The 22,722-nt window shown below is 37.5% G+C and overlaps 2 protein-coding genes across 3 annotated transcripts in view; both read left to right on the top strand.

Annotated features, from left to right (window-relative positions):
• Window positions 1–4,117, top strand: part of nutf2 (nuclear transport factor 2) — a 5,989-nt gene extending 1,872 nt beyond the window's left edge. Inside the window, exons 3-5 of the mRNA XM_024282591.2 lie at window positions 2,180–2,251; window positions 3,065–3,163; window positions 3,249–4,117. Coding sequence (XP_024138359.1) covers window positions 2,180–2,251; window positions 3,065–3,163; window positions 3,249–3,362 — 285 coding nt within the window. The 3' untranslated portion in view covers window positions 3,363–4,117. The remainder of the gene's footprint in view (window positions 1–2,179; window positions 2,252–3,064; window positions 3,164–3,248) is intronic.
• Window positions 4,118–5,549: 1,432 nt separating this feature from the next.
• Window positions 5,550–22,722, top strand: part of edc4 (enhancer of mRNA decapping 4) — a 25,013-nt gene continuing 7,840 nt past the window's right edge. The window contains exons 1-24 of one of the 2 annotated variants that reach the window (XM_024282145.1): window positions 5,550–5,780; window positions 8,378–8,537; window positions 8,613–8,724; window positions 8,832–8,931; window positions 9,290–9,476; window positions 9,590–9,737; window positions 9,840–9,944; window positions 11,783–11,895; window positions 11,982–12,065; window positions 12,148–12,243; window positions 12,324–12,423; window positions 12,607–12,787; window positions 13,646–13,712; window positions 14,654–14,745; window positions 14,889–15,073; window positions 15,343–15,458; window positions 16,687–16,816; window positions 16,892–17,184; window positions 17,493–17,720; window positions 18,618–18,719; window positions 19,789–19,932; window positions 20,457–20,493; window positions 21,089–21,236; window positions 21,352–21,507. In XM_024282145.1, coding sequence (XP_024137913.1) covers window positions 5,693–5,780; window positions 8,378–8,537; window positions 8,613–8,724; window positions 8,832–8,931; window positions 9,290–9,476; window positions 9,590–9,737; window positions 9,840–9,944; window positions 11,783–11,895; window positions 11,982–12,065; window positions 12,148–12,243; window positions 12,324–12,423; window positions 12,607–12,787; window positions 13,646–13,712; window positions 14,654–14,745; window positions 14,889–15,073; window positions 15,343–15,458; window positions 16,687–16,816; window positions 16,892–17,184; window positions 17,493–17,720; window positions 18,618–18,719; window positions 19,789–19,932; window positions 20,457–20,493; window positions 21,089–21,236; window positions 21,352–21,507 — 3,172 coding nt within the window. In that variant the 5' untranslated portion in view covers window positions 5,550–5,692. The remainder of the gene's footprint in view (window positions 5,781–8,377; window positions 8,538–8,612; window positions 8,725–8,831; window positions 8,932–9,289; window positions 9,477–9,589; window positions 9,738–9,839; window positions 9,945–11,782; window positions 11,896–11,981; window positions 12,066–12,147; window positions 12,244–12,323; window positions 12,424–12,606; window positions 12,788–13,645; window positions 13,713–14,653; window positions 14,746–14,888; window positions 15,074–15,342; window positions 15,459–16,686; window positions 16,817–16,891; window positions 17,185–17,492; window positions 17,721–18,617; window positions 18,720–19,788; window positions 19,933–20,456; window positions 20,494–21,088; window positions 21,237–21,351; window positions 21,508–22,722) is intronic. The other variant, XM_024282146.1, reaches the window with a different exon arrangement.

The following is a 22,722-nucleotide window of genomic DNA, read 5'->3' on the forward strand; positions in this document are numbered from 1 at the left end:
CAGTAATCTTTCATATGAAGACACGGGCCGCAAATCATCATCCTGCGGGCCGCAAATGGCCCGCGGGCCGCGAGTTTGAGACCCCTGTTTTAAATGCTTTATTGCATCAAAACCAAGTGGTTTATGACGGCAATTTGAGAAAAGGAAAAAAAAGGAAAAGGAAAAAAAACATTTGCACCTGTATCCAGATCTTCAGTAAATTTAAAGCTACCCTTTTAGATATTTATGTCTTTCTATTAATAGGAGATCTGGAGATTATGTGACTGCATGCCTTTCATACATACAGCCTGAGAAGTACAGAAGTAACACAAAAACATTTGAGAACAATCACTCAACATGTGCTTTTTCCATTTACAGTAAACTTTTACAGTATGTGAGATAGCCTCGTCATAAAAAAAAGAATCAAGCTGCATTTTTTGCACATAATTTATTCATTTTTTTTGTTGATTTCTAACACAATTGAATGAGTCAAACCCATATTATGTTTCTAAATGTCGTCAGTGAGGTCAAGAAACTTTACCTGCTAATTATTGCAAGTTTTATGGTTTGACTGGGTTCAGTTTCTGTTGTGCCGACTAGACAATAGTTCACTGGCAGTTACACTACAGGTCATATGTCAAAGTGAAGAAAGTCAAAGTGCTAATTTTCCAGTGTTTGCTGTCTAAAGGTGGAAATAAATTAAGTAGGGAAAGTGGAATAGTCCAGTTTGTTCCTAACATTTCAAGATTGTTAGCATAGAATGACGCTGTGCCATCACACAGTTCTGTAAGGCCAAAATAATTAGTGTTGTTTTTGTAAAATGTTCTTTGAGTGCCCTGATTTCTCTAAGAAACGTTTGGTTTTATTCCTCATACCAATATGTTATAAAGGAACTGTAGCGACGAAAGCTAGAAGCAAGAAACTTCCAGCAGAACCAGTCAGGATGACCAGCTGCTAGTTGAGATCCAGAGGGACAGGAAAAACACTGGAACATCTGATTGAAGACAAAAGAGAAACAAGTTAGTTACTACAGTGACATTCACATTCATAAATGAGTCATCAGGAAGTGGAAATGTGTACAATGACGAAAGAAAAATACCAAACAATTCCTATTAGTCTTAAAGTATAAGTCCAGCTATATTTTTATCTATTATAAAAGCATTCCCAGTGGTCTTTTCGTAATGTTTAGCAGTTTTTAGGCAAAATAAAAAAGCCTGCTGTTTTATTTATATATATATGTATATATATATATGTATATATATATGTATATATATATATATATATATATATATATATATATATATATATATTCTGCAGAAATAAAGGTTTAATTGTAAATACCTCTCTGGGTTGAAACTGGGTTGGATCATTGGAACTACAAAATCTTAAAAATAAAAAATTAGCATGTGGAAACTTATCTTACATTTTCATCCAATATGTCACAGATGGACACATTCTCTTGCAGTTTTATATCTGACTGGTTTAATCAGAGTGAAATATTAAGGGGTGTCTAATAGTGTGTAAAATCACAACCACTGTTAGTGCAGGGACTTCTGTGTGCAAGAGGGGGCAGTGAACCTGCTAATGTTACAGTATTTGGGTGTTCTTGTTGGCTCATTTCACATAAAGGAGGCAAATCTCAGATCTGAAGAAGCTTCCCACCTTTTCATATAAAGATAATTTTCCTGTGATGTGTGCACAGCTTTGTCCAGATGTATAAAACATCAGACAGAAGTCTGAAATGGCATAATTTCTTTTTTTTTTGCTTTTTAAAGACAGATTCTATTATTTTTTTATTTTGTCAATGCTTTTGTTTCACTAAAATATTTTCAGCTTACTTTTATGACTTTTTGTGTTTTTTTTTTAGCTTGTTGAACCAGTTTAAACTTACTTGAAGGTCCCAAGAAAAATCTGATATTTGTTCAAAATAAAACATCCTCTGTAATCCTGCTTTATTTCTGACATTGAAATTCCATTATCTAGGTTTTGGTCCAAACAAAAAAGTTTTTTTTTTTTTTTTTTTTTTTTTTTTTTTTTACAGCTTTTTATTTGCTATTTTTTTTCTCCTTTCCAACTTTGTATGAAGTCCCTTCTTGTGAGTTCACGCCTCGAGCTCATGTTTTCTGTGCTGCTGCAGTCCTCAAAGTCAGAGAAGTTTTAGTTGAGCAGACGTTTGATTTCTCTCTGTGTCTCTGCCCAGATTGACTCGTCATGCCTTACATGGGAAGGAGAGCCGTACCAGGGGAAATTAGCAATTGTCGAAAAACTCACTGTGAGTATGTCTGAGTCCTTTTAACATTTCATCTTCCTCTGTGCGCTTTTTTTTTTTAAACTCCCACTCCCACTATATTTGTTTCTATTGTAAAATTGTTCTCAGTGTTTTTTTAATTCTAATTATGCAGTTTTTAGCCAAAATCAAAAAGCCTGTGTCATTTTTTTTAGACATTTTATGCACATTGGCAGGAGCTCATTAGAATATCTCTTTTTGGGTTGTGGGCAGGACTGTCGATGCTGAAGTTAGCCCACATTATCCCAGCATGCCTCTGTTTACCATTAGCTTACAGCTCCGTGCCAGTCCAAGCTAACTTTAGCTTAGCAAAGAAAAAACAAGCAAAATCAGACCTATCCAGCAGAACAGTTTTGATCCAGATGCCAGTTCAAACAAGGAAAATTAAGACGTTAATGAATCTATTTATCTGCAAGTGGGTGATTTTGAATTGTAGTGGGGAAAGGAGACTTTGGCGGTTGTTGCTTCACCAACCTGAGCGTTTTCAAACCTGGATTTTTCATCTCCTCCTGGTCTATCACAATTTGAATTAAAAAAACCCAGAAAAGCAGTTTTAAACTTGAATCATTTTATATATGTCCTCAATCAAGAGAAAAATGATAGAAGAATATGATAAACACCATTGAATAAACACCAAAAAGACGATTTTAATTGGAATGAGTTTTTCAGCTTTTAGGAAATTATTTAGTGCTGAAGCTGAAAAAGATACTATTTCTTTTCTAAAATGTTAATAAAATTGCTGAAGATGATTCAGAAGAGCTGCTGAAGCTGGAGAGTTCTTTCTGTTTTGTGTTGCAGAGTCTTCCCTTCACAAAAATAGCGCATAGTATAACAGCGCAGGATCACCAGCCGACCCCAGACAACTGCATCTTGAGTATGGTCGTAGGACAGCTAAAAGTAAGAACACCGGCTAAAGGGTTCACTTTATTCTTTTCTGACTGAATCTAATGAGGTTCTCTCTTCTTTTTGCTGTTGTCTGCAGGCAGATGAAGACCAGATCATAGGTTTCCATCAGAGTTTCATCCTGAAGAACATTAATGATGCTTGGGTGTGCACCAATGACATGTTCAGGCTGGCCATTCACAACTTTGGTTAATCGGCCGCTCCGCGCTGGCGGACAGGGGCGGTCGTAGTGAAGGGCTGAGATGAAGTACGGAGGTCAGGAGCTTGGCAGAGGAGCGAGCGCTCACCCCCACCTCCTGCTGTGCCCATTTGACAACACCTGACCGTAGATGTAAACCGGCGAATCTCGCCCCGGTGGGGTTTCCAGCCAGCCCAGCTTATAGAACTGCGACTTGTTTCTTTGCCAAGAGCTGGCCGACAACGTGAGACGCCCCTGTCTGCCACTCCGCTGACCTGCATGATGCTGGAAGCCCTTCGTTACAGTATCTACACTCAAGCCACCTGAAGGACAAACAGCTGATCAATGCCATTAACTCGTGCTCTGCTCTCCGCTCTTTTCATCCTAATCCATTCTGCTCCACTGTCGGCTGCACTGTCGACTCCGTTCTGTTAGCACTGTTGTTGACTGGTTTGTTGATCCATGTTCAGGTTCAGAGTGAGCTACTTCAGTTCTCACTTACTGTGCTGTATTTTTTTTATTTTATTTTAGACGCCACTCATGTGTTTACTTTAGTTTGAATTAGAGTTTCAGGTTTCATCTTCCTCTGTACAATAATTATCCCAATCATGATTCTTTCTGCCAAGTTTTGTTCATACAAACCAAAAAGGAAATGGAGAATGAAGGTTGACCTCACTCTGTTCTCTGATCTTTTCTCTCTTTCATACACGTCTGGCAGTTAACATGGACTACAGCCACGAAACAATAAAATCTAGACTTTTTTTCTTAAAGGTGTGGTCTCTCCATATCGCTTTTTCAGCTTCTCTCTGCTCCAAGTTAGAAGGTCTCACACAAGCAGTAATTTACAATGAAGTTCAATTTTTCCATGGTTAAATTAACAGCCTTAATCTCATTCTGAGGTGGAACAAATCCTTAAACCCTGCAAACTGAAGCTATTCTAACTCATAATTGAGACGTTTTACCAAATGACTTAGATGTTAACTTTGTTTTTGTCAATTATGTTTTGGAGACCAATTTTAGGGGTAAAAGAAACTTGAGATTAAATAAATTAATTGAGTTAACAACTCAATTAAATTTAGGTAATCAAAAGTCAATTAAGCTGAAAATGAAAATGTCAAACATAGCTAAATCCTAAAAAAAAAATATGTTACATCCTAGAAAGGACTGGAAAGAGATTGTCACATTGGTCATTTTTAGGTCAAAGATGTTTAGCAGACATCTGAGAAAAATGTAAAAAGGTAAGCTGTACAGAGACTAAGAATCAGCTCTACAACATCTAATGGATATGAGTTTAATCTTTCAAACACTTAATTCCTTAAGAAGTTTAAAACAAATATTGAGGCTTTTTGTTAAAATTCCACAGATTACTTGAACCTTGTACCTTCAAATAATTGTTAAAAGGTGGTAAAAATGGTTTTGATCATGATGACAAGTAAAAAAGCTAATAAAATGTTTCTTACTTTTTGTGATAAAGAGGTTGTTAATATTAATAAAGTTGCATTACCTATAATCTTACTCTAAAAGGGATGTATTATTGCATGTATTTATATATTAACACATATATTGGTTATTACAAAGAAACAGACTATTTTTTTCTTTTAATGCACAATACTTAAAAAAGGAAAATATATTTCAAGAGGATTATATTTGCTTACAAACAAAGCTAAAGCTAGCTGTTTTCCTTCACTGTCAGCATGCAACATAGAAAATATTACACCATCAACTTTTTCCTTTTAAAAAACACCATATTTTCATTAGGCAGCGAATAGAAGTGCATATTTTGACATGTTTTATGTGTTTATTTGTCATCATGTTTAAACATATACTAGATTGGATATTTAAAGACTTCTAAAAGGAGGCATGTTCTGTTTTATCCCAACTGTGCATTATAATGTGAATTATAATGTAAGACAGACAAACTTAAATTACAGACTCTTAGTCCATAAAAATACACAAAAGACATAAACACACTCATTAAAAAATTAAAATAAAATAATTAAAGCAAAAAATAAACAGATTGTTATAAGACATTAATGTATGGGATGATATAGATATAAATTAAAAAAAATCTGTTCTTTGTGGGGGATATAAATGTAATATGAGAATTTTAGACTGTCTGTCTGTTAATGTTTTAGTTTGTTCTGTTCTGGAAATCACTAAGAAGCCTGTAAATGTTGAAGTAGGAACAGGAACCAATGACTTGACACTGTAACCAGTCGAAACATTTACGGGGCGGACCAAACGGAAGTTTAGACGGTTGCTGTGGGTGAAGAGACAGCTTCGCAGCAGACGAAATTTTAAAATTCTCCCCTTCAATTTACCCAGTCTCCCCCTTTCCCTCACCCATGTCGTCCAGCTCTAATATAGACATCGAGGGTGCGACCCAGCACCTCCGGGATATCCTCAAGCTCGACCGTTCGGGAAACGGCGCCGGTAAGTCGCACCGGGAACCAAAAGTAGCTGCGCTGCTTTAGGCCGCTGAAGCTAGCAGGTTGCTAGCCTGCTACAGCGTAAACAACCCTTTCGCTGCGAAAACGTCCCCTGTTACGTTGTATACAGATTTTAAAGAAATAGTTAAATTATAGATGAGAGTTTAGATGTCACAGAGTTTCCACACGTATTTATGTTGGAGTGGTTTGCTTGTGTTTGGCGATGTGACTGCGTCGACCTCATCGTTAGCGCGGTTAGCTTACGGTTCCCTCCATCTATTTGGAAAAACTATAGAAAAAGTGACACTAAAAACTAACTTTAGGGTTCTTAAGCGAAAAACCATAATTTAAATGTTGCCTTATTTTTACACATATATAAAGTTTAAAACGAAGCAGGAATCAGATTAAGGACTTCAACTATCTTTGAGAAACATTATTATTTTCGTCACAGCTTTTTGGATGTCACCTTAAATTACACAATACACCCAGACATTCATATAGTTGTATCAAGTTTGTGTGACCGAAACGTTTTTTGGAAGTCCATCACAACATATTTTAGTGACGTGTTTTGTTTTTAAGGACGACTGCTTTCAAGTTTGATTCCAGGGCTAAAACATGTATTTTGGAGAGTTTTTGAGATTTTACATACCCTTGATTTTAAAGTAAAGATTCAAACTGTGGTGAATGTAACCTGAGAGAATTTTGAACATAGGTCTCCTGCAAAAAAATAATACTTTCCACTCCCAGTCATTTGCCATTTGTAAAAGCTTTTCAGTTTTATCAAATGTAAAATATTTCTGACACGTGTCTGGATGCATGAAGGAATCAATTATTTTTTTCTTTTTCAACGGAGCAAGTGATCTCTCAAGTTTATGTAACTTTTTTTTTGGGATTATCAAGTTAGGTTTGAATGAGTAAATACATTTTTTCGTTTTTAAATTGACACATCATTGAAAACTTAATTGGACAGAGATCATGGACTTGCTGTGGTGTTGTTTATCTTTTGTGGTACAGCTACAAGAAAATTGCAAGTGTAAATGAATTACCTTTATTTGCTAAAATAAATGAAAATTGATTTTTAAAAATAAATCAAATGATATAAAACTCATTATGAACTGGATTTTTGTTTAATGGAATGTATTGTTTTTTTTCCATCTTATAAGGTTTGGCTTAAATCAAACTGAATAGAATCAAAAAGCTTTGCTTTTTTAAATCTTATTTGAGTTTTTCTTTTTTTGTGCACTACCTTTTACACTGATATTAATTATTGTAATATAAATTAAATGATTAAATGATTAAATGGAAATATTATATAATTGAAGGCGTTCACATAACCTCATCATGATTCCTATGTGTAATGTAATTAATGGTCAATGTTAAAATTTAGTATCACTCTTTATTCTTTTTAATCAATGAAAATACATATTTGTTGCAGCAACACAATTTAATGGGCGGCGCAGAACCTATCTTTGTCATAATAAACAGATGAAACAATATTTGTGCTGAATTATAGAAAATATTAAACTAAAATAACTAATTTAAGCTTAAAAACTTAAAGGGCTTTAAGAGTTAAACATTCATCTGCACAAAGTTATATAAAACGGATGGGTATAATCAAACATTTTGAAGAACTGCAAATTCTAATCAATTGCTGATGATGTTTTTTTTTAATTGTAAAAAAATCTATATATTAGCTATTTAGCTGTCATTTATAGTTTTAATGTAGGAAATCGACATTAGCAAATTTCATATATTCCGTGCAAGAAACTTTGTCTCGTTTTTTTAGACTAACGTTGGGTCTGTTATTTTTTTAATGACAGATACATTTTCAGATCACTTTTATGTTTATTGGGGAGTGGAAAGACACTACAGAAACTGGTTTTATGACAAGTAATATATATATATATATATATATATATATATATATATATATATATATATAAACCTATCAATACATTATACTTGAATAATTAGGAAAAAAAAGTTTAAATAGCAAAAGGCAGACTCGATGCTTGAAGTGGAAAATATGGACTCGAAATCCAGAAACATTATTAAAATGTATGTGATTAATTTAAAAGATGTAGACTGGTTAAACAAAAAAAATTAAAGGTAAAATTAAAAATATCATGCCCTGATTTTTGTCCAATAACAATCTCTCTAACAGTTTCTGCAATTTCTGTTCTTTATAGTGTATAAAAAAAAGGATTGAGTTTTTAGAACATTTGCTATTTTCTGGTTTAAAAAATTAACAAAGAGTATGAAATAGATTGGTTCTTATCATAAAGATGTCTTCTGAAAGTTTTAATAAACACCTTATTCCATAACTTGTAACCTGAGCTCATTTTATTCAGCTTGAATGACTAATCAACAAACTTGTGTGAGTAAACAATCCTCTTTGTTGGTGTTAAATGCAGACAGTTAACTGCCAGACATGAGATTCTGGTTCTGCTTTAAGCTCGATCATAAATATTGATGTCCTGATTTTTTATTTTTCATGAATAATAAAATGATCATCAACTCCAGGTGCATCATGCTTCTTAATACATTTTCCGTGGTCATAATTTCTGTCAAAATAAATGTTGGTTTTGTCTTCTCTCTCAGATGCTCAGTCAAGCGACAGTCTGAGAGCGCCGTCCTTCAACGGCGAGCTGAATGGTTTGCTGGGAACCGGCCTGCTGGGCAGCAGTGACCGAACAACCATGTCGGACTCTACCAGACCCATTTCCACAGACATCAGCAGCCCTCAGGGCCGTCAGATCATGTGAGTAAACCCACACTCCTCTGTCTGCACAGAAGGAGAGTTTGTAAAAAGTAAGTAAATGTGCTCCACTTTCAGCTGTCTGACGGGTGATGACGGCTCCACCTGCATCCCCATCACCTCCAATAACGTGGAGATCGTGGCGAGCGAAGACTCCAGCATCAACAGCAAAGGACGCGGCAGCAGCAAGGTAGGAACGCAGCCTGCAGCCTTCAGAGATGACTGCTCTTCTGCAGAAGCTGTTGAGTTTTAGGAAAGAAATTCATGGAAAATCTTTGGATTTTTTTTTCTATTCAGGTTAAGATTCAACCTGTTGCCAAGTACGACTGGGAGCACAAATATTATTATGGTCGGCTTATAGCGGTGTCCAACTCCTTCCTGGCTTACGCCATCAAAGGTGAGTGGAGAGACTGCAAAGCTACTCAAACCAAACATGAACAGATCCTCAATATCTGAAAATAAATGAATCAGAGCAACTTTATTCGTCTTTACTCTCATTCAAACGGATTCATCTGAAAAATGTTTATTCTGATATGCCTTCAAATGTATTTAGAGATGATGGAATAAAGAGTTAAATGTTAGAAATAATTTGTTTATTTTATTCATAAAAAAGCATAAAGAGGTCTCTTTAATTTATTTAACCAGGTTGAGTATTTCCTGTCTTAATCAAAATTTGAAGCTTAATTAGATTAGAAAGGAATGTCAGCCTGCATGATCGAAAGTTTTCGTCTTGATAAAAATTCATTTTTCCGTAGGAACCAACAACCACGCCATGGTCCGGGTCCTGAGTCTGGACTTTAACGAGCGCTCCTTGCTGAAGGGATTCACCGGCGCCGTCACAGATCTGGCGTTCGCCCACCTCGACTCCTCGCTGCTGGGCTGCGTTGATGAAGCGGGAAACCTGATGGTCTGGCAGCTCACCTTCACCGGCAACAAGATTCTGTATCCAGACATGAAGCAGAAGCACAAAAAAGTTTTGGGTGTTGTGGTTCCTCACTTTTTGATGGGTGAAAATGAATCAGTCCGGCTGCTTTCCTTAACCAGACCTCCTTCAGAGATCAGATCGTGGTTCACATCCAGCGGGGAGAAGACACGCCCCTCAACTCCCATCGCCGCCTCATCTGGTGTCCGTACATTCAGGACGACAATGAGGAGAACCAGGATGACAGCAGCCAGACGTTGGCCCTCCTGCATGAAGACAGGGTACCAGAGCTCCACTCAGAAGCAGAAATCCAAACCCACTGACCCTGTAGACAAATGCGGACCTGTTTGTTCCTTCTAAACCTCTCTGCTCTCCTCCTTTAGGCGGAGGTGTGGGACCTGGAGATCCTCAGAGCCAACATTAGCAGCTGGCCTGTTAATGCCGCAGAACTGAAAGAAGGTCTGATTACAGTCAAGGGGCACACTCAGGTACGTCGTGAAAATCTGCAGAAGGTTGTATGGGTTTGAGCTTTACATTCCTGATGGATTCAGCTCCATTTAGACTTCAACTGAGTTGAAGAAATGAATAGCCAAAGTGGACTATTGAATAATATAAAGTTAATATTTGTTTTTTTACTTGAACCATTTTCAAAGCCTTCCCAGTCATATTTCAATTATGATTATACAGTTTTTGTAGAACTGTAACAGATCACAAAACTCACGGTTCGAGTTATGTTACGGTGTTAGCGTCACAGTCGGGATCATTTTTTGGATCAGTAAAAAGTGGAAAAAAAACCAACAGGTTTGAACAAGAATATAAAAGCCTAAAATTACTTATTTGAAAAGCTTTAAAACATATTTGAGAAAACGCATATAAAGTACTTAAAATCATAAAAATGCACTCATACATCTTTGAACTTTGAACATAAACATAAATGTAAAAACATGAAGTTTCTGATTATATTTACATGTCTGGAGACCAAATCTACAAAAACTGAGAGAAAAGATTACTTAGTATGGAATTTTTCCTTTGCCCCCACCCCTCCCAATGTCCAAATGAAATCCTAAATGATAATTTTTTGGTATTAATTAATCAATACTCAATATTATCCATAATACATGTGAAGGTGAGGCACCGCCATGCCTGCTTTTCCTGGCGATTTTTTTATTTATTTATTTTTATCCTTTTTGCTTGCCATACTGCCTTCCCCTGACGGCACGGACCAGCGGCTGCAGGACAGTTGCTGCTCCTCACTGGGAGATCTGAACTCAGACACAGAGACGTGCACCGATGCTTTTATTCAGCTCTTCAAAATGAATGAACCGTATCTTTCACTATCTGTGTCCTCCATGACGAGCTCGAGAAAAGTTTTGGACAGAAGCTCCTCCCACATGTGGTGGGAGCTTTAGATAACCGTCAAGAAGCAACTTTGACACTTGTTAAAACAATAACGGTGTACTGTACATGAATTTGTTGCTAAATGCATTTGGTACGCAGCGGCAGCAGGAGAGGAGGAGAGAGGTGGTTCTGGGGTCCACGTGTGGGCCAGACCATGGCTAGTGATCCGTACAGATCATGGATTTTCAGTGATCTATTACACCCCTAGTTTTTGTAAAACTGAAAAACCTGTAGTTTTTTAGGACATAGTTTCTGCAGAACAGCAGTAGTTCATTAGAAACTGTGAGTTATGGGCGGGACCATTGGGATGGGGCAACCCCGTCCCCCTTTCCCTTCCCGTTGCTAAGAATTTGGAGCAGGGAGCCCCTGAAATGGAAAAATAATAGTTTGTTAGTGTCACCATACAGGAACATGACGAATTTAAAGGCAGTCGTCATGTTGGAGTGCGTCTGGTGTCACAAGAATTAAAGACAAAAGAAGAGAAAAATTAAACAGTGTGGAAACAGAAGAACTATGGATATATATGTATATATATACTCACACAGGCTCGCTCAAAGTATCTTCTATGTCACAAATCGTCTCTTTTTCAAACATCATTTTTATGTTAATTCACAGCAATTTGAATAAATAAATACTTATAAATGTAGTTTTAAGTTTAATTTTCTTTATATACGTTCTTTATCGTCAGGAAAATGCTGCAAGAACATGTTCAAAGCGCCATAATAATCACAATAATTGAATCAATTTCAAGTCTGTCTCTCAAAACTTTTCTTTTACTTTCGTGACTTAATTTTTTTTTTAAGTTTTTGATGAGATCACTTTAAAGAAATCGGTTTTAATCAAATGAAAGTTGTGTTTGTCTTTAGTTAACATGTAGTTTATGCTTGAAAGAACAAACCATGACAGTTTATGATGTGTGTTTCTCCAGCGAGTCAGTGAGGGGGCGCTGTCACCAGATGGGACGGTGTTAGCCACAGCTAGCCATGACGGTTACATCAAGTTCTGGCAGATTTACATCGAAGGAGGACAGGACAAGCCCAGGTGAGTGGGCAGGTTCTGTTCTGGACCGTGTCTGCCTGGTTTACCCTGTTGTCTTCACTCTGGCTTGTTGGTGTTCTGTCATCCAGGTGTCTCCACGAGCTGCAGCCCCACGGGGGGCGCCCCCTCTCCTGCCTTCTGTTCTGCGACAACCACAAGAGGCAGGACCCGGAGTGAGTCCCGCCGCTCCGGCACCGTTCACTCACACGTCACTCGTGCTCAGTCCTTCAGCTGACACTTCTTTTGGGTTTGCAGGGTTCCATTCTGGCGGTTCCTCATCACTGGAGCAGACCAGAACCAGGAGTTGAAAATGTGGTGCACTGTTTCCTGGACCTGCTTACAGACAGTCAGGTCCGGCTTCTTTTTAATCGGGTCTCAGTAAAACGCGTCACATTTTACAGATGAGTTAACTTCAGGTGATTTCTTCTCAGGTTTTGTCCAAATCCATTCAACTCCTCCGTTCTGCCAAACCTCAAAGCCAGTCTGGACCTTTCTGCTGAATATCTGATCCTCACTGATGTGCAGAGGAAGGTCAGAACATTCTTCCAGAGAGCAGGATCCTTCTCCTCACTGTTTCTGCACTTGTCTTGTCTACTTCACCAAGTCTCTTAAAAAAAAACATCCCAGCTTCCTCATATTTTTGCATGTACTGCTGTGAGGGATTTTTGTTGTTTCTGATCTTTTCCCTTTTTCGTCTCCATTCCTTTCCTTCAGGTTCTGTATGTGATGGAGCTGCGTCAGGACCTGGAGAAAGGGAAGGCCAGCTTCAGCGCTGTTTCCGAGTTCCTGCTCACCCACCCTGTGCTCAGCTTCGGGGTTCGGGATGTGATGCTCACCAGGCTGCGACACACGGAGGTCCTCCCTGCAGAGGAGGAGACCGAGAGCATCTCCACAGGTGACTCACCAATGCTTTTTAATCTGATCACAGTGGAGCAAATCAGTGGTTCCCAACCCTTTTCAGGCTGGTAAATATCAGTCAATGTTTCCACAGACCGGTCTGTCCAAACCTTAAATTTATTCTGATTTTTTTTTTCTTTAGCCTCCAGTTTTCCTTAACTTTTGAGGTTAAATTTTGTCTTGATTCTCTGTAAAACTGCATTTGTTTTCCAGATTTCACGTGATAGATTTTCCCATAACTGTCAATGTGGAAGCTAAAAAATCTGGCGGCAAATTCAAACTCATTTAACTTTTAGGAGGATTAAAAAAAGAAGAAAGGTCTTTCAAACTGGTAATTTTCTAAATATATAAAAATAAAAGAATTGTCAGCATCCCTGTAACATTAGACAGTCGGTTGCAGAATATTCTGCATTATTATTGTGGTCTGTGGCAACAACTGTCACAATATATCCATATTTGGAGTAAAGACTCCTGGTTTTTGTTTGTTAAATGCAGATTTCTTTTATTTTGAAGTTGAAGACTCTTATTTTGTTTCCTCTCTGGCTCTTTTCTGATAAAATACATTTTCCAAATATGTTTTTTGTTACCTTTGCTAGCTCTGGGGTTTCATTTTAGCGGTCGGTGCAGCTGGTTTAAGAAAGTAAAGGATAGATTTCCAACACATGACGAGCAGCTTTACATGCGTCAAGAAGAGTCTGGTGTGGTGGGGAGAATCCAGCAGTTTTCAAAAATAAAACTTCCTTTAGATTCAGATTATAAATAAAACAGAAGAAATGCGGATTGGGTTTTGGTTGGTGACTACTTGACTTATCAAAGGTCTGGTGTGAGGGTTTACCTTTTGGTTTTTCTCCTCCAGAGGGCGCTCAGGGACCCACAGAGTCCAAGTCTGGAATCCAGATTAAACTCTACTGCGTCCACACTAAGTGAGTATGTTTCTGCAACAACAAGTTTCTCCTTTACATTCTGGTTTGGAAACACAACTCTGAACAATAAAGCAGCTTAATGAAAATCAAAGCTGATGAGCAGTTTGTGCGTTCTGTCTGACCTGATGAAAGGATTCTAAAAAATCTTCTTAGTCTGTAGATGATGTGAAGTTCTGCTGGTTTCTATTGAACTGTGGATATTACATGTTCACTGCAACCCTGTAGAAGTCTCCAAATGTTACTTCAGGAGTAATGACTGTTTTTTACAGCTCAAGTGATTTCTGCAGAAAAACTTCAGAACTATAAAATCAAATCTCCCCTTAAAGTTCTTTATTTCGTTTAGTTCAGTAACTCTGTTAGTTTTGTTTCTGTAACTACGATCAGCACTGATAGAAACTTGACATTTGATGCTTTAACTTTATTTCTAATCAGGGTTTTTCACTGGAAACTGCAAGAAAAAACAGAATTGACTTGACATGGCAGCCTGTCCACCCAAAACCTGGTGATGCTGTTATGTGACTGAGATCATTTAATGTACCTAATATAAGTAACATTATGATAAAAATGTCACAAGAACATGTTAAAAACACACTTTTCCCTGGAGTGGGTCTTTAAAGCAGTCTTGTTTTTCCTGGAATTCCCAACAGAAAGCTGGGAAAAGTTGTTTAAATAAACTTTATTTTTTTTTTTTAAACACATTTGAGGAATATGTTATACCGGTATATGGTTAGTGTTATGTGTGGTGGCAGGTCATGAAGGTCATCTAGGATTTGATTTAGGGGCAGAAATAAAACAGGACTTTTACTCTCTCACTCTTCCTTTTTTCTGTCATGAACTTGTATATAATGTATTGATTATGTTAATGGAATGTTGTACTCTCCATGGAAGGAACATATGAGCAGAACAAGTGGGAACTCAACATTGTCTTTGTTTGTTTCCAGGAGTCTGCAAGATGTGCAAATCTGGTTTCAGCCAAACTCGTGTTCTGGCTCTGCGGGCTTTCTTCCACATTCCGACTCCCAGGACGGTTTTGGTGAGTTCTAAAAGGGAAACATTATAAATGTGTGTGCTGTACAGAACTAGAGTCTGAAAATGAAAGTGTATGTTTCAGATTGTTTGTAAAAAGTTTTCAAGCTTCTTTTAGGCTAAACTGAGCCATTAACGTTGTGTTTCCAGCCGGGTTTTCGGACCACCTCACCGACCACAGCTCTGACAAAGAGTCTGGAAGCGGCTCTCAGAGCGACCTGAGGAAGATCCCGTCACTTCCGGCTCCATCCGACTTCCTTTCAAACTCAGGGGTCGTGGGCGGAGCCATGACGAAGCTGATGACCCCCGACGCTTTCATGACACCGAGCACTTCGGTACAAACGTCTTTTCCTTTTTCTCTCGCAAGATCGAATTCGCCTCAGGATATGAAACCTGTGTGTTTGTTACATGTTGGAAAGATGGTTTTGTGCTTGTTTGGAGAGTGACTCTCTTAAGCAGATATGGTCAGACTTTTAAAAAACTGAATGTATTTATGTCGTGAAATAGTGATGAATATTTGGTTTAAATGGGACTTTTTGTGGAGGAATGTGAAGTTTTTTTTGTCCTAGAGTTTTTCTTCCAAACATCTCTCGTTTCCCTCCAGGTGCCGGCCTCTCCCGGCAGCAGCGCCAGCAGTCTGACCATCGTCACAGGAACCAGCAGCAACTCTGACTCCACCAACAGGTCAGACTCTGTGATTTCAGATCTGATTTCTCTGAGGTGAATATTTATCTCTCATTCGTGCTCTTCATAGTTTATTACACGTTTTATTGTTATATCAACAGAAGCAATTAAGTGCATTAAGGCTAATTTTTATGAAATGTAAAACTTTGATAGCCAAATTTCACCCAGCTGAGCTCTGATCAACAGTCAGTAAAGTCATAATTTGGGCTACACTGAGAAACCAATTTTTCCTTGCAAATGTCTGATTTTTTTTTTTTTTTTTTTTTTTGGTGCACATCTTTGCTTGTTTTGGAAAAATGTCATCCAGAGAAGAGAGGGGAGGTCATCAGGAAAATATTTTCACACATTCTTCACAAAGCTGTATACTTAAAGACCCACTCTGATCATTTTTTGATTCATTTTAAAAGCAGTCCCAGTGGCCTTTTAATTATAATTTCGCTGTTTTTAGCTAAATTACACAAAACAGTGTTCTTTTTGTGAACGTAGTTTCTGCAGAGCGGCAATAGTTCATTAAAAATTCATACCTGAGTTGTGGACGGGACTTTAAGTGAGAAGTAACCACGCCCCCACTTCCCATCATCCATCTATTTACACTCACTCTCGCTAGCTTAGAGCCAGGATTGGGTGATGTGGCCAAAACAAACATAACATGTCTGATTTTTTTTTTTTTTTTTCATTCCAAATTAGATTTTTTTTTTCTCCCTGTTTTGACTTTCTTTAATAAAAACTTCAAATGATAGAATATAGTTTACAAAAACTATTCTATTTTAACATTTTCTTTGGAAATTGAACTGAACACAAAGTGCTTTCTAAATATAAGCTGCAAAAATGTTGGTCGAGCAATGCTCTGTTTATGAAGTGTTTTCTATCACAAATGATTTTGTTTTCTCGCTGAAAAATACCCCCATGAGGAGGAAGCTCCTACAGTCTGAACCACTCAAGAGAATGACTTTTTTTAGAAAATTAAATTGCATAAAAGTAGTTCATTAATGGCATGAATGAAACACGATTATCATCGGATTGGTCTTTAGGCTTTCCTGTTTAGAGTTTTTTCTCTTGAAATATCTTTATTTATTTATGTTTTTTTAATTAACAATGCTCATTATTTTCCATTTATTCAGACAATGACAACATCCATGAGTACATCCATTATCCCAAGACAGTATAACACAAGAATATGATTAGATCACATGAGAGTACAATAAAAGAAGGTTAAAAATCAGTGTTTACAAGACTGGTTTCTTCTCTGATTTTGTCTCTGCAGAGCTGGGGATGAAGTCAGTCAGAGCCCGAGCAGAGGAGACGATGGTGGTAGTGGTTTGGGTTTTTCTGCCCCCTCCAGCAGCCCCAGAGGAGTGTCTGCTGTTCTGCTGCCTGGATTGGAGAACCTACAGGTAAGACGCTCTCCCTGCAGCCTCCTACCATCTACTTCAAACTCCTTTTGGCAAACTCTTGCTCTCCACCTCCAGGCTTTGTCACCTCCCATCGGTGCTCTGGCTCTGGACAGCCCACAGCCCCTGGATTCGCCCCTGCTGCCACCTCTGACCTCCCCCACCAGGGCCCGCTCTCCCGACGTCATCTCCTCCGCCTCCACGGCCATGACGCAGGACATGCCGGAGATCGCGCAGACGCTGCAGCTGCAGCGCGGGTTTGTGCCCTCCATGGAGGCCTTACCTATGCCCGCACTGCAGACGGACAGCATGGCCTCTGCTGCCTCTGCTCTGCACCTGCTGACCTCCCCGCTGTCGGCCAACAGCAGCAGGTACGAACGCCGTCCTGCTGCTGAGAAGAAAATCAATGAATGAGAAGTCTGGAGTCAGCAGCTTTTCTGTTTTACTGCAGTCAACTCCCTGTTTTTACTTCCTCAGTACTTCCCTTCGTGTTTTAATCGCACATTGCTATCATTTCATGCTTCATATCTTTGATTATGGTTGCCAAAATACAAGTTTTTTTTCTTTAAAAAATGTAATTTTCATTTAAAGAGTCATTCTATTTTTACTCTGGTCATCTTTGATTCCAGAACCTCCCATTACTTTCACTAAAACCCCATGAACACATTTTCTCTCCTAGCTTGCTGCAGCTGGAACTGGGAGGTGGCGACGGGCAAAGTGGCGCTGCAGAGTCTGAGTCCCGGCTCAGCAACACGCCGTCTCTTCTGGAGAACGCTCTGTCACACGAGAACTCCGGAGCCGCGGGGGGAACTTCAGATGGAAACGTCAGTCACACATCCTGGCCGGCGGCGCCGGACATCACCAGAGAGACCAGGAACAGCCTGAGAGACAACGGGCTCGGAGACTGGTCAGTTACTGTTTGTGAACAAATGAATCCGTCTGTGAGAGATGAGGCCCATCTTAACCACAGAGATCCTGATTAATTATTCATCATAGTAGTACTGTAGTAAAGCGAGCGAATGTTCTATTTTAGGCTGATAAAGCACACATAAATGACGTTAGAGGTGCAGCTCTGGTGTTAAATAAAGGGTTAGAAAGCTGAGAGGTCTGTGATGTTCATCATAGATACACTTCAAGTATGAAAGGATACAAAAATAATCCATTCTTTATGATTTGTGAAGAACTTATTTGTATAATGGTGCAGAAATATACCAGCTGGAAATCGTAAAAAAATGTCAAATTTGAAATAAAAAAAAATTTGAAATCTGTCATAAAAATATCTTAATGCTGAAAAAAACATGACAGCAGAGCAATTATTAGTTTCAAAGTTCATGTTTCATGGATCCTCTGCATCAAAAAAGGGGAAAGTATGACAATAATGATGCAAATATATTTAAGAGTTCATATATTTAAAAGAAAGAACAATGCACTAAAGAACATTGACCACAGGAAACATGAAATTATGTATTTTGCCAGATTCTTACAAATTCATCTAATTTCTGCTTGTACTCCCTATGAAAGTAAAAAGCAAAATAATCAAAACTGTTGAATTCAGCAATTTTTAAATAGCAGATTTATAGAAACGGTGAAGATAGCATCACTTTATTTATAGAAGTTCAGCTTTGGTAACAAGTTTTAGTTTAAATAATTCCATCGAAGGACTACTCAAAACATTGGGATAAATCCCATAAACATACAGTCAGAGGGTGTCTCTTTGGAATGCGGTGTTGGCTATGAAAATGTCTCAAATTTTCTGATTCTTAATGTTAAACGTCTTTTTTCCCCATTATATTTTGTGTTTCAGTTCAAGGGAGGAGTCAAAGGACAGACGCCTGAGCTCTCCTTACCACCGGCGCTCCTATCACCTGATGCAAACGGAGAGTCAGGATGCTGGTGCAGAGCAGAGGTAGAAGAAATAACTTTTTTCAATTTTTTTATACAATTAACAGGATGCTTTTTAGCTCACTTGCATCACTTCACTGGTTTAACTTCCTGCTTTACATCTGTGATTTGTTATTAAAATGTTTTGACTCAATAAACTCTTCTTTACATTGAAGTATCATGAGAATTTAATTACTTCTAACTTTAATAATAAGAAAAAAATGTATTTTTAAAAGTCTAATCTATAAAAATAACAAGACTAATCTGTTGTAAAAACAAATAAATAATAATCTCCAATTTAAAAAAAAATCCTGTAAAAGCTTGAAATAGCTGTATGTTTTTTATAGTGTTGATAGAGTTGAAAATTACATTAAAAACACATTATCAGATGATGATATTTAACATTTTGTTGACACACAAGTAAATAGTGAAAATGTGAAATAAACTGCTGAATGATCGTCTTAAGAAAATACGCAATTCTTGAAAAGAAGCAGAGTAACATTAAAATAATAAATATGGAGTGAATAAAATATGGACTTAAAATGTTAACATGTAAAAAAATTAAAACCAAATAAATGCTAAATTATCTTAAAGAAAATGATAAAAGCTGGAATAAGATAAAGTTACTGAACCATTTTAAAACCCAAACAAAAAGATAGAATGGATTTAAAGCATATTAAATGTTAAATAATTACATATGCAACTTATATTTCAAGTACTGTTGGCAAAAATCCTGAAAAAAAAACAATAAAATCTCAATAAAAAAAACTACAAACTATATCTATATTTACTTAAATACATTATTAAAACAAAAAAGTGGAGATAATTTGAATAAACATAGGTATAAATCATTTTTCTTTAAAAAACTAAATTAAATGGTAAATACCAGCCAGCAAAATGTCTTAAAATAAAAACTTTGTAAAAGTTTTTTTTTTAAATAATACAGTACACTTGAAAGTTTATTGAATTGATCAGAAATGTTCTAGTTTATCTGTTCAAAAACTGAGGGATTAAATTTAATACATTTTTATATTTATTTACTTCATTTTAACTGAGCATAAACTTTTCTTAAGTGTAATATTTCTTGTCCTCAGTGACCCCGATGAAGAGGTGGCGAGTCTGGCAGCGTCTTCTGGAAACTGCGGCTCTCGCTCGTCACACAGAATGTCTGTGAAAGACTGGAAGAGTTCTCCACGAGGATCACCGAAGCTGAAGAGGAAGATGAAGAAGGATGACGGGTATGTGTCCTTCTGAATCTGAGGTGAAAACTTTCAAGAACAGCCATAAAATAAATAGTGCTGAAAGTTGAGCTAAGCAGCTGGAGGTTATTCTTTGTTTTTTGGCGCTGTGTTTAATGAAAAAATATTTTTCTTAAAATGTATTAACTTCTATTTCTTTCTGTGCAAAAACATGTTCTGCAAGAATATATTTGTTCTCAAGTTCAGTTGAGTTTGATGATTTTTTTACGTTTTTAAATGGGAAAATATTGTTAATGCTTAGAAGTACTGATCGTTTCCAGCTTTGTCTGGAACTCTTGAACGTTTACTCAGCTCAAAATATATGAATCATAGTTATGTGTCCCACCTTCTGCTTTAGACTACATTATCTATTTGGACTTAAACTGCAGAATTGGACTCCTGTACCCCGAAAAAGACTTTAAAATCAGCTGCTGAGATGCAACATTGAATGTATTTTCTTTATGTTTTTATAAAACTGTTTAAATTTTTTTTCTTTTTTTTTTCGTTTTTTCTTGTCTTGACAGTGAATCATCTCAGTCCAGACAGCTGGATTCTGTTCAGGTGAGAGATCTCTGAAATCGTAACTGTGGTTATTTTCACCTTTAAAAAATTGTGCTCCTTGTGTTTTCAAAAAGGCTTTTCTTTGGAAGTTTTTGGGCAGTTTGATATATTTGCATTTTCCCTCACATCTTCTACATATAACAAAAACAGCTATTTTTGTGTAAAAATTGAATTAATACATATTTGTTGCTTCTATGCCAAATGATTGGAGGCCACAGATTCTGGTAGGCTGGATCTACAGCCTGACAGATCCTGTCATTGTTTTAAATGTTTCAAAATTTTCCCTTTTTTTTTTCTTTAAACCAACTTGACTGAAGCAGTGGATTCTACATTCTCTAAATGCTGATTTACTCCATTTAGGGTCCTTTAAATCTATTATCCTTTAATGATAGTATTTGGTTCAAACAACCAAACTTCCCAACATTTTATGCTGCTGAACATCTTAGAAGTTTAGATTTGATTGATAAAAATCCAGATTATATTTGTTAGTATTTTAACCAAGTTAGATAACAAATATTAATCAAATTGGTACCTTTTGATTTAAAAAGATCTTTCCTTTTTTGAGGTTCTGTCTCAGTTGAATGTCTGTCTTCAGTTCAATGCAGAGGCTCAGAACGAGCTGTTGATGCTGCTACGCACCCAGCAGAGGGAGTTAAGTGAACTGTGGGGAGTGATGGAGGCCATGCCGGGCAGCATCATCGCTCAGGTGGAGCACGTCCTCATCAAACACCAGGAGCAGGAGCGTATCCTTGGGGCCTTTTATTTATTTATATTTTAAGATAAACTCTTGTGTGCTGCACCATTACCGGCTGAACCCTCCGTCTCTGAGATTTGAGCCTTGACCTGACACGACCTCAGACCGCAGACTGGAACGGGTTCTGGCAGAGAGTCAGAATCATCATCAGCAGCTTCACGAACAGCTCAGCCAGCAGCTGAGCAACGCCCTGAGCTCGGCGCTCTCCATCCGAGTGGACAAAGTGCTGCGGGAGGAGCTGAAGAAAACTGTTCCTCAGAGTAAGCCCACAAACACGCACAGACGAGGGGGGGTGAAGATGAACAGGAATGAGATGCAGAAAAGATTTCCACACAGAGAAATGCTGACAAATACTGAAGAACAGAACCACCAGACGGTGGTGCTATTGTCATTCAGCCTTCAACAAAGTGTTGGTTTAAATTTACTGGAAACAGCTTCCTGTTCTACTTTAAAACAACTTTAACGACTTTACTTTAAAACGCATAAAAGGTTCTTTTATTTTTAATTTGTATTTTTTGTTGTTTGGAGAAGATATACAAAATATATACATTTTATCTATTTGGATCACAACCTCGCCTGTAATAACTCAGAATATTGAAGATAGCTGAAAGTTTTCTTACGTGAAATATTGTGAAACGTCAGTTCTGGTTACAAATCTCCTCTAGATTTAGATTTCTCGATTAGTAGCTTTGGTTTCAAATGATGTATGCTGATATTAACAAATTCTAATAATTTTTGTTTGTTGCTTCCTTTTTTTCCCCTTAAAACAATCATAGAAATTGTTTAAAAAATGTCATAATGTGACAAACGTGTCAATAGTCCCCAGCCTTAAAAAGTATAACTTTTTTTTCCTAACAAAATGTCCCAAATGAGGATGTTTCTGAGAGGTTGCTATAGCAACTGCTCATAATTTATTCAAATGTATAGATCTTGAAAAACAAAATCATCATAAAACAGATTTTTGCTAGATAAATACATAAAGTGCATTGAGTTCATGACCTCTGACCTTTTTGGAAGAAGTCATGTTGCTTACATGTGAAATCTCAGCAGAAAACACTTTCAGGTTCTGTTTTCTCAATGACATTTGACACAATTTGATAACATTTTGAAAGTAAAGTAGGGGTGTTGCGGATCACGGATTATCCGTGGTCCGTACGGATCAGAAGCCACGGTTCGGACACATGTGTACCGCGGACCACTCCGACCCCCACCCCCAGCGAGCGCACACACCTTGGGCTCTCATAATTTTAATCATTGTCCGTTCACATCAATGAAATTCTGTCAAATTCCTGTAAATCCTCTTTGTTTTGACCAGCGCTGAAGTAACAGCTTCTTGGTTATTTCTTAAAGTCTGTTCCTGAATCTCCCGCTGCGTGTGGGCGGAGCTTTCAGAGCTTTTCCTGCATAGAGAATTTGGTGTCGGCCGCCACCAGCTCCTGGAAAAGGGGGGATGTGGCTGATTCTAGGAGCCCAGA

The sequence above is a fragment of the Oryzias melastigma genome, linkage group LG6 (assembly GCF_002922805.2).
Source record: "Oryzias melastigma strain HK-1 linkage group LG6, ASM292280v2, whole genome shotgun sequence".
NCBI classification, from domain to species: domain Eukaryota; kingdom Metazoa; phylum Chordata; class Actinopteri; order Beloniformes; family Adrianichthyidae; genus Oryzias; species Oryzias melastigma.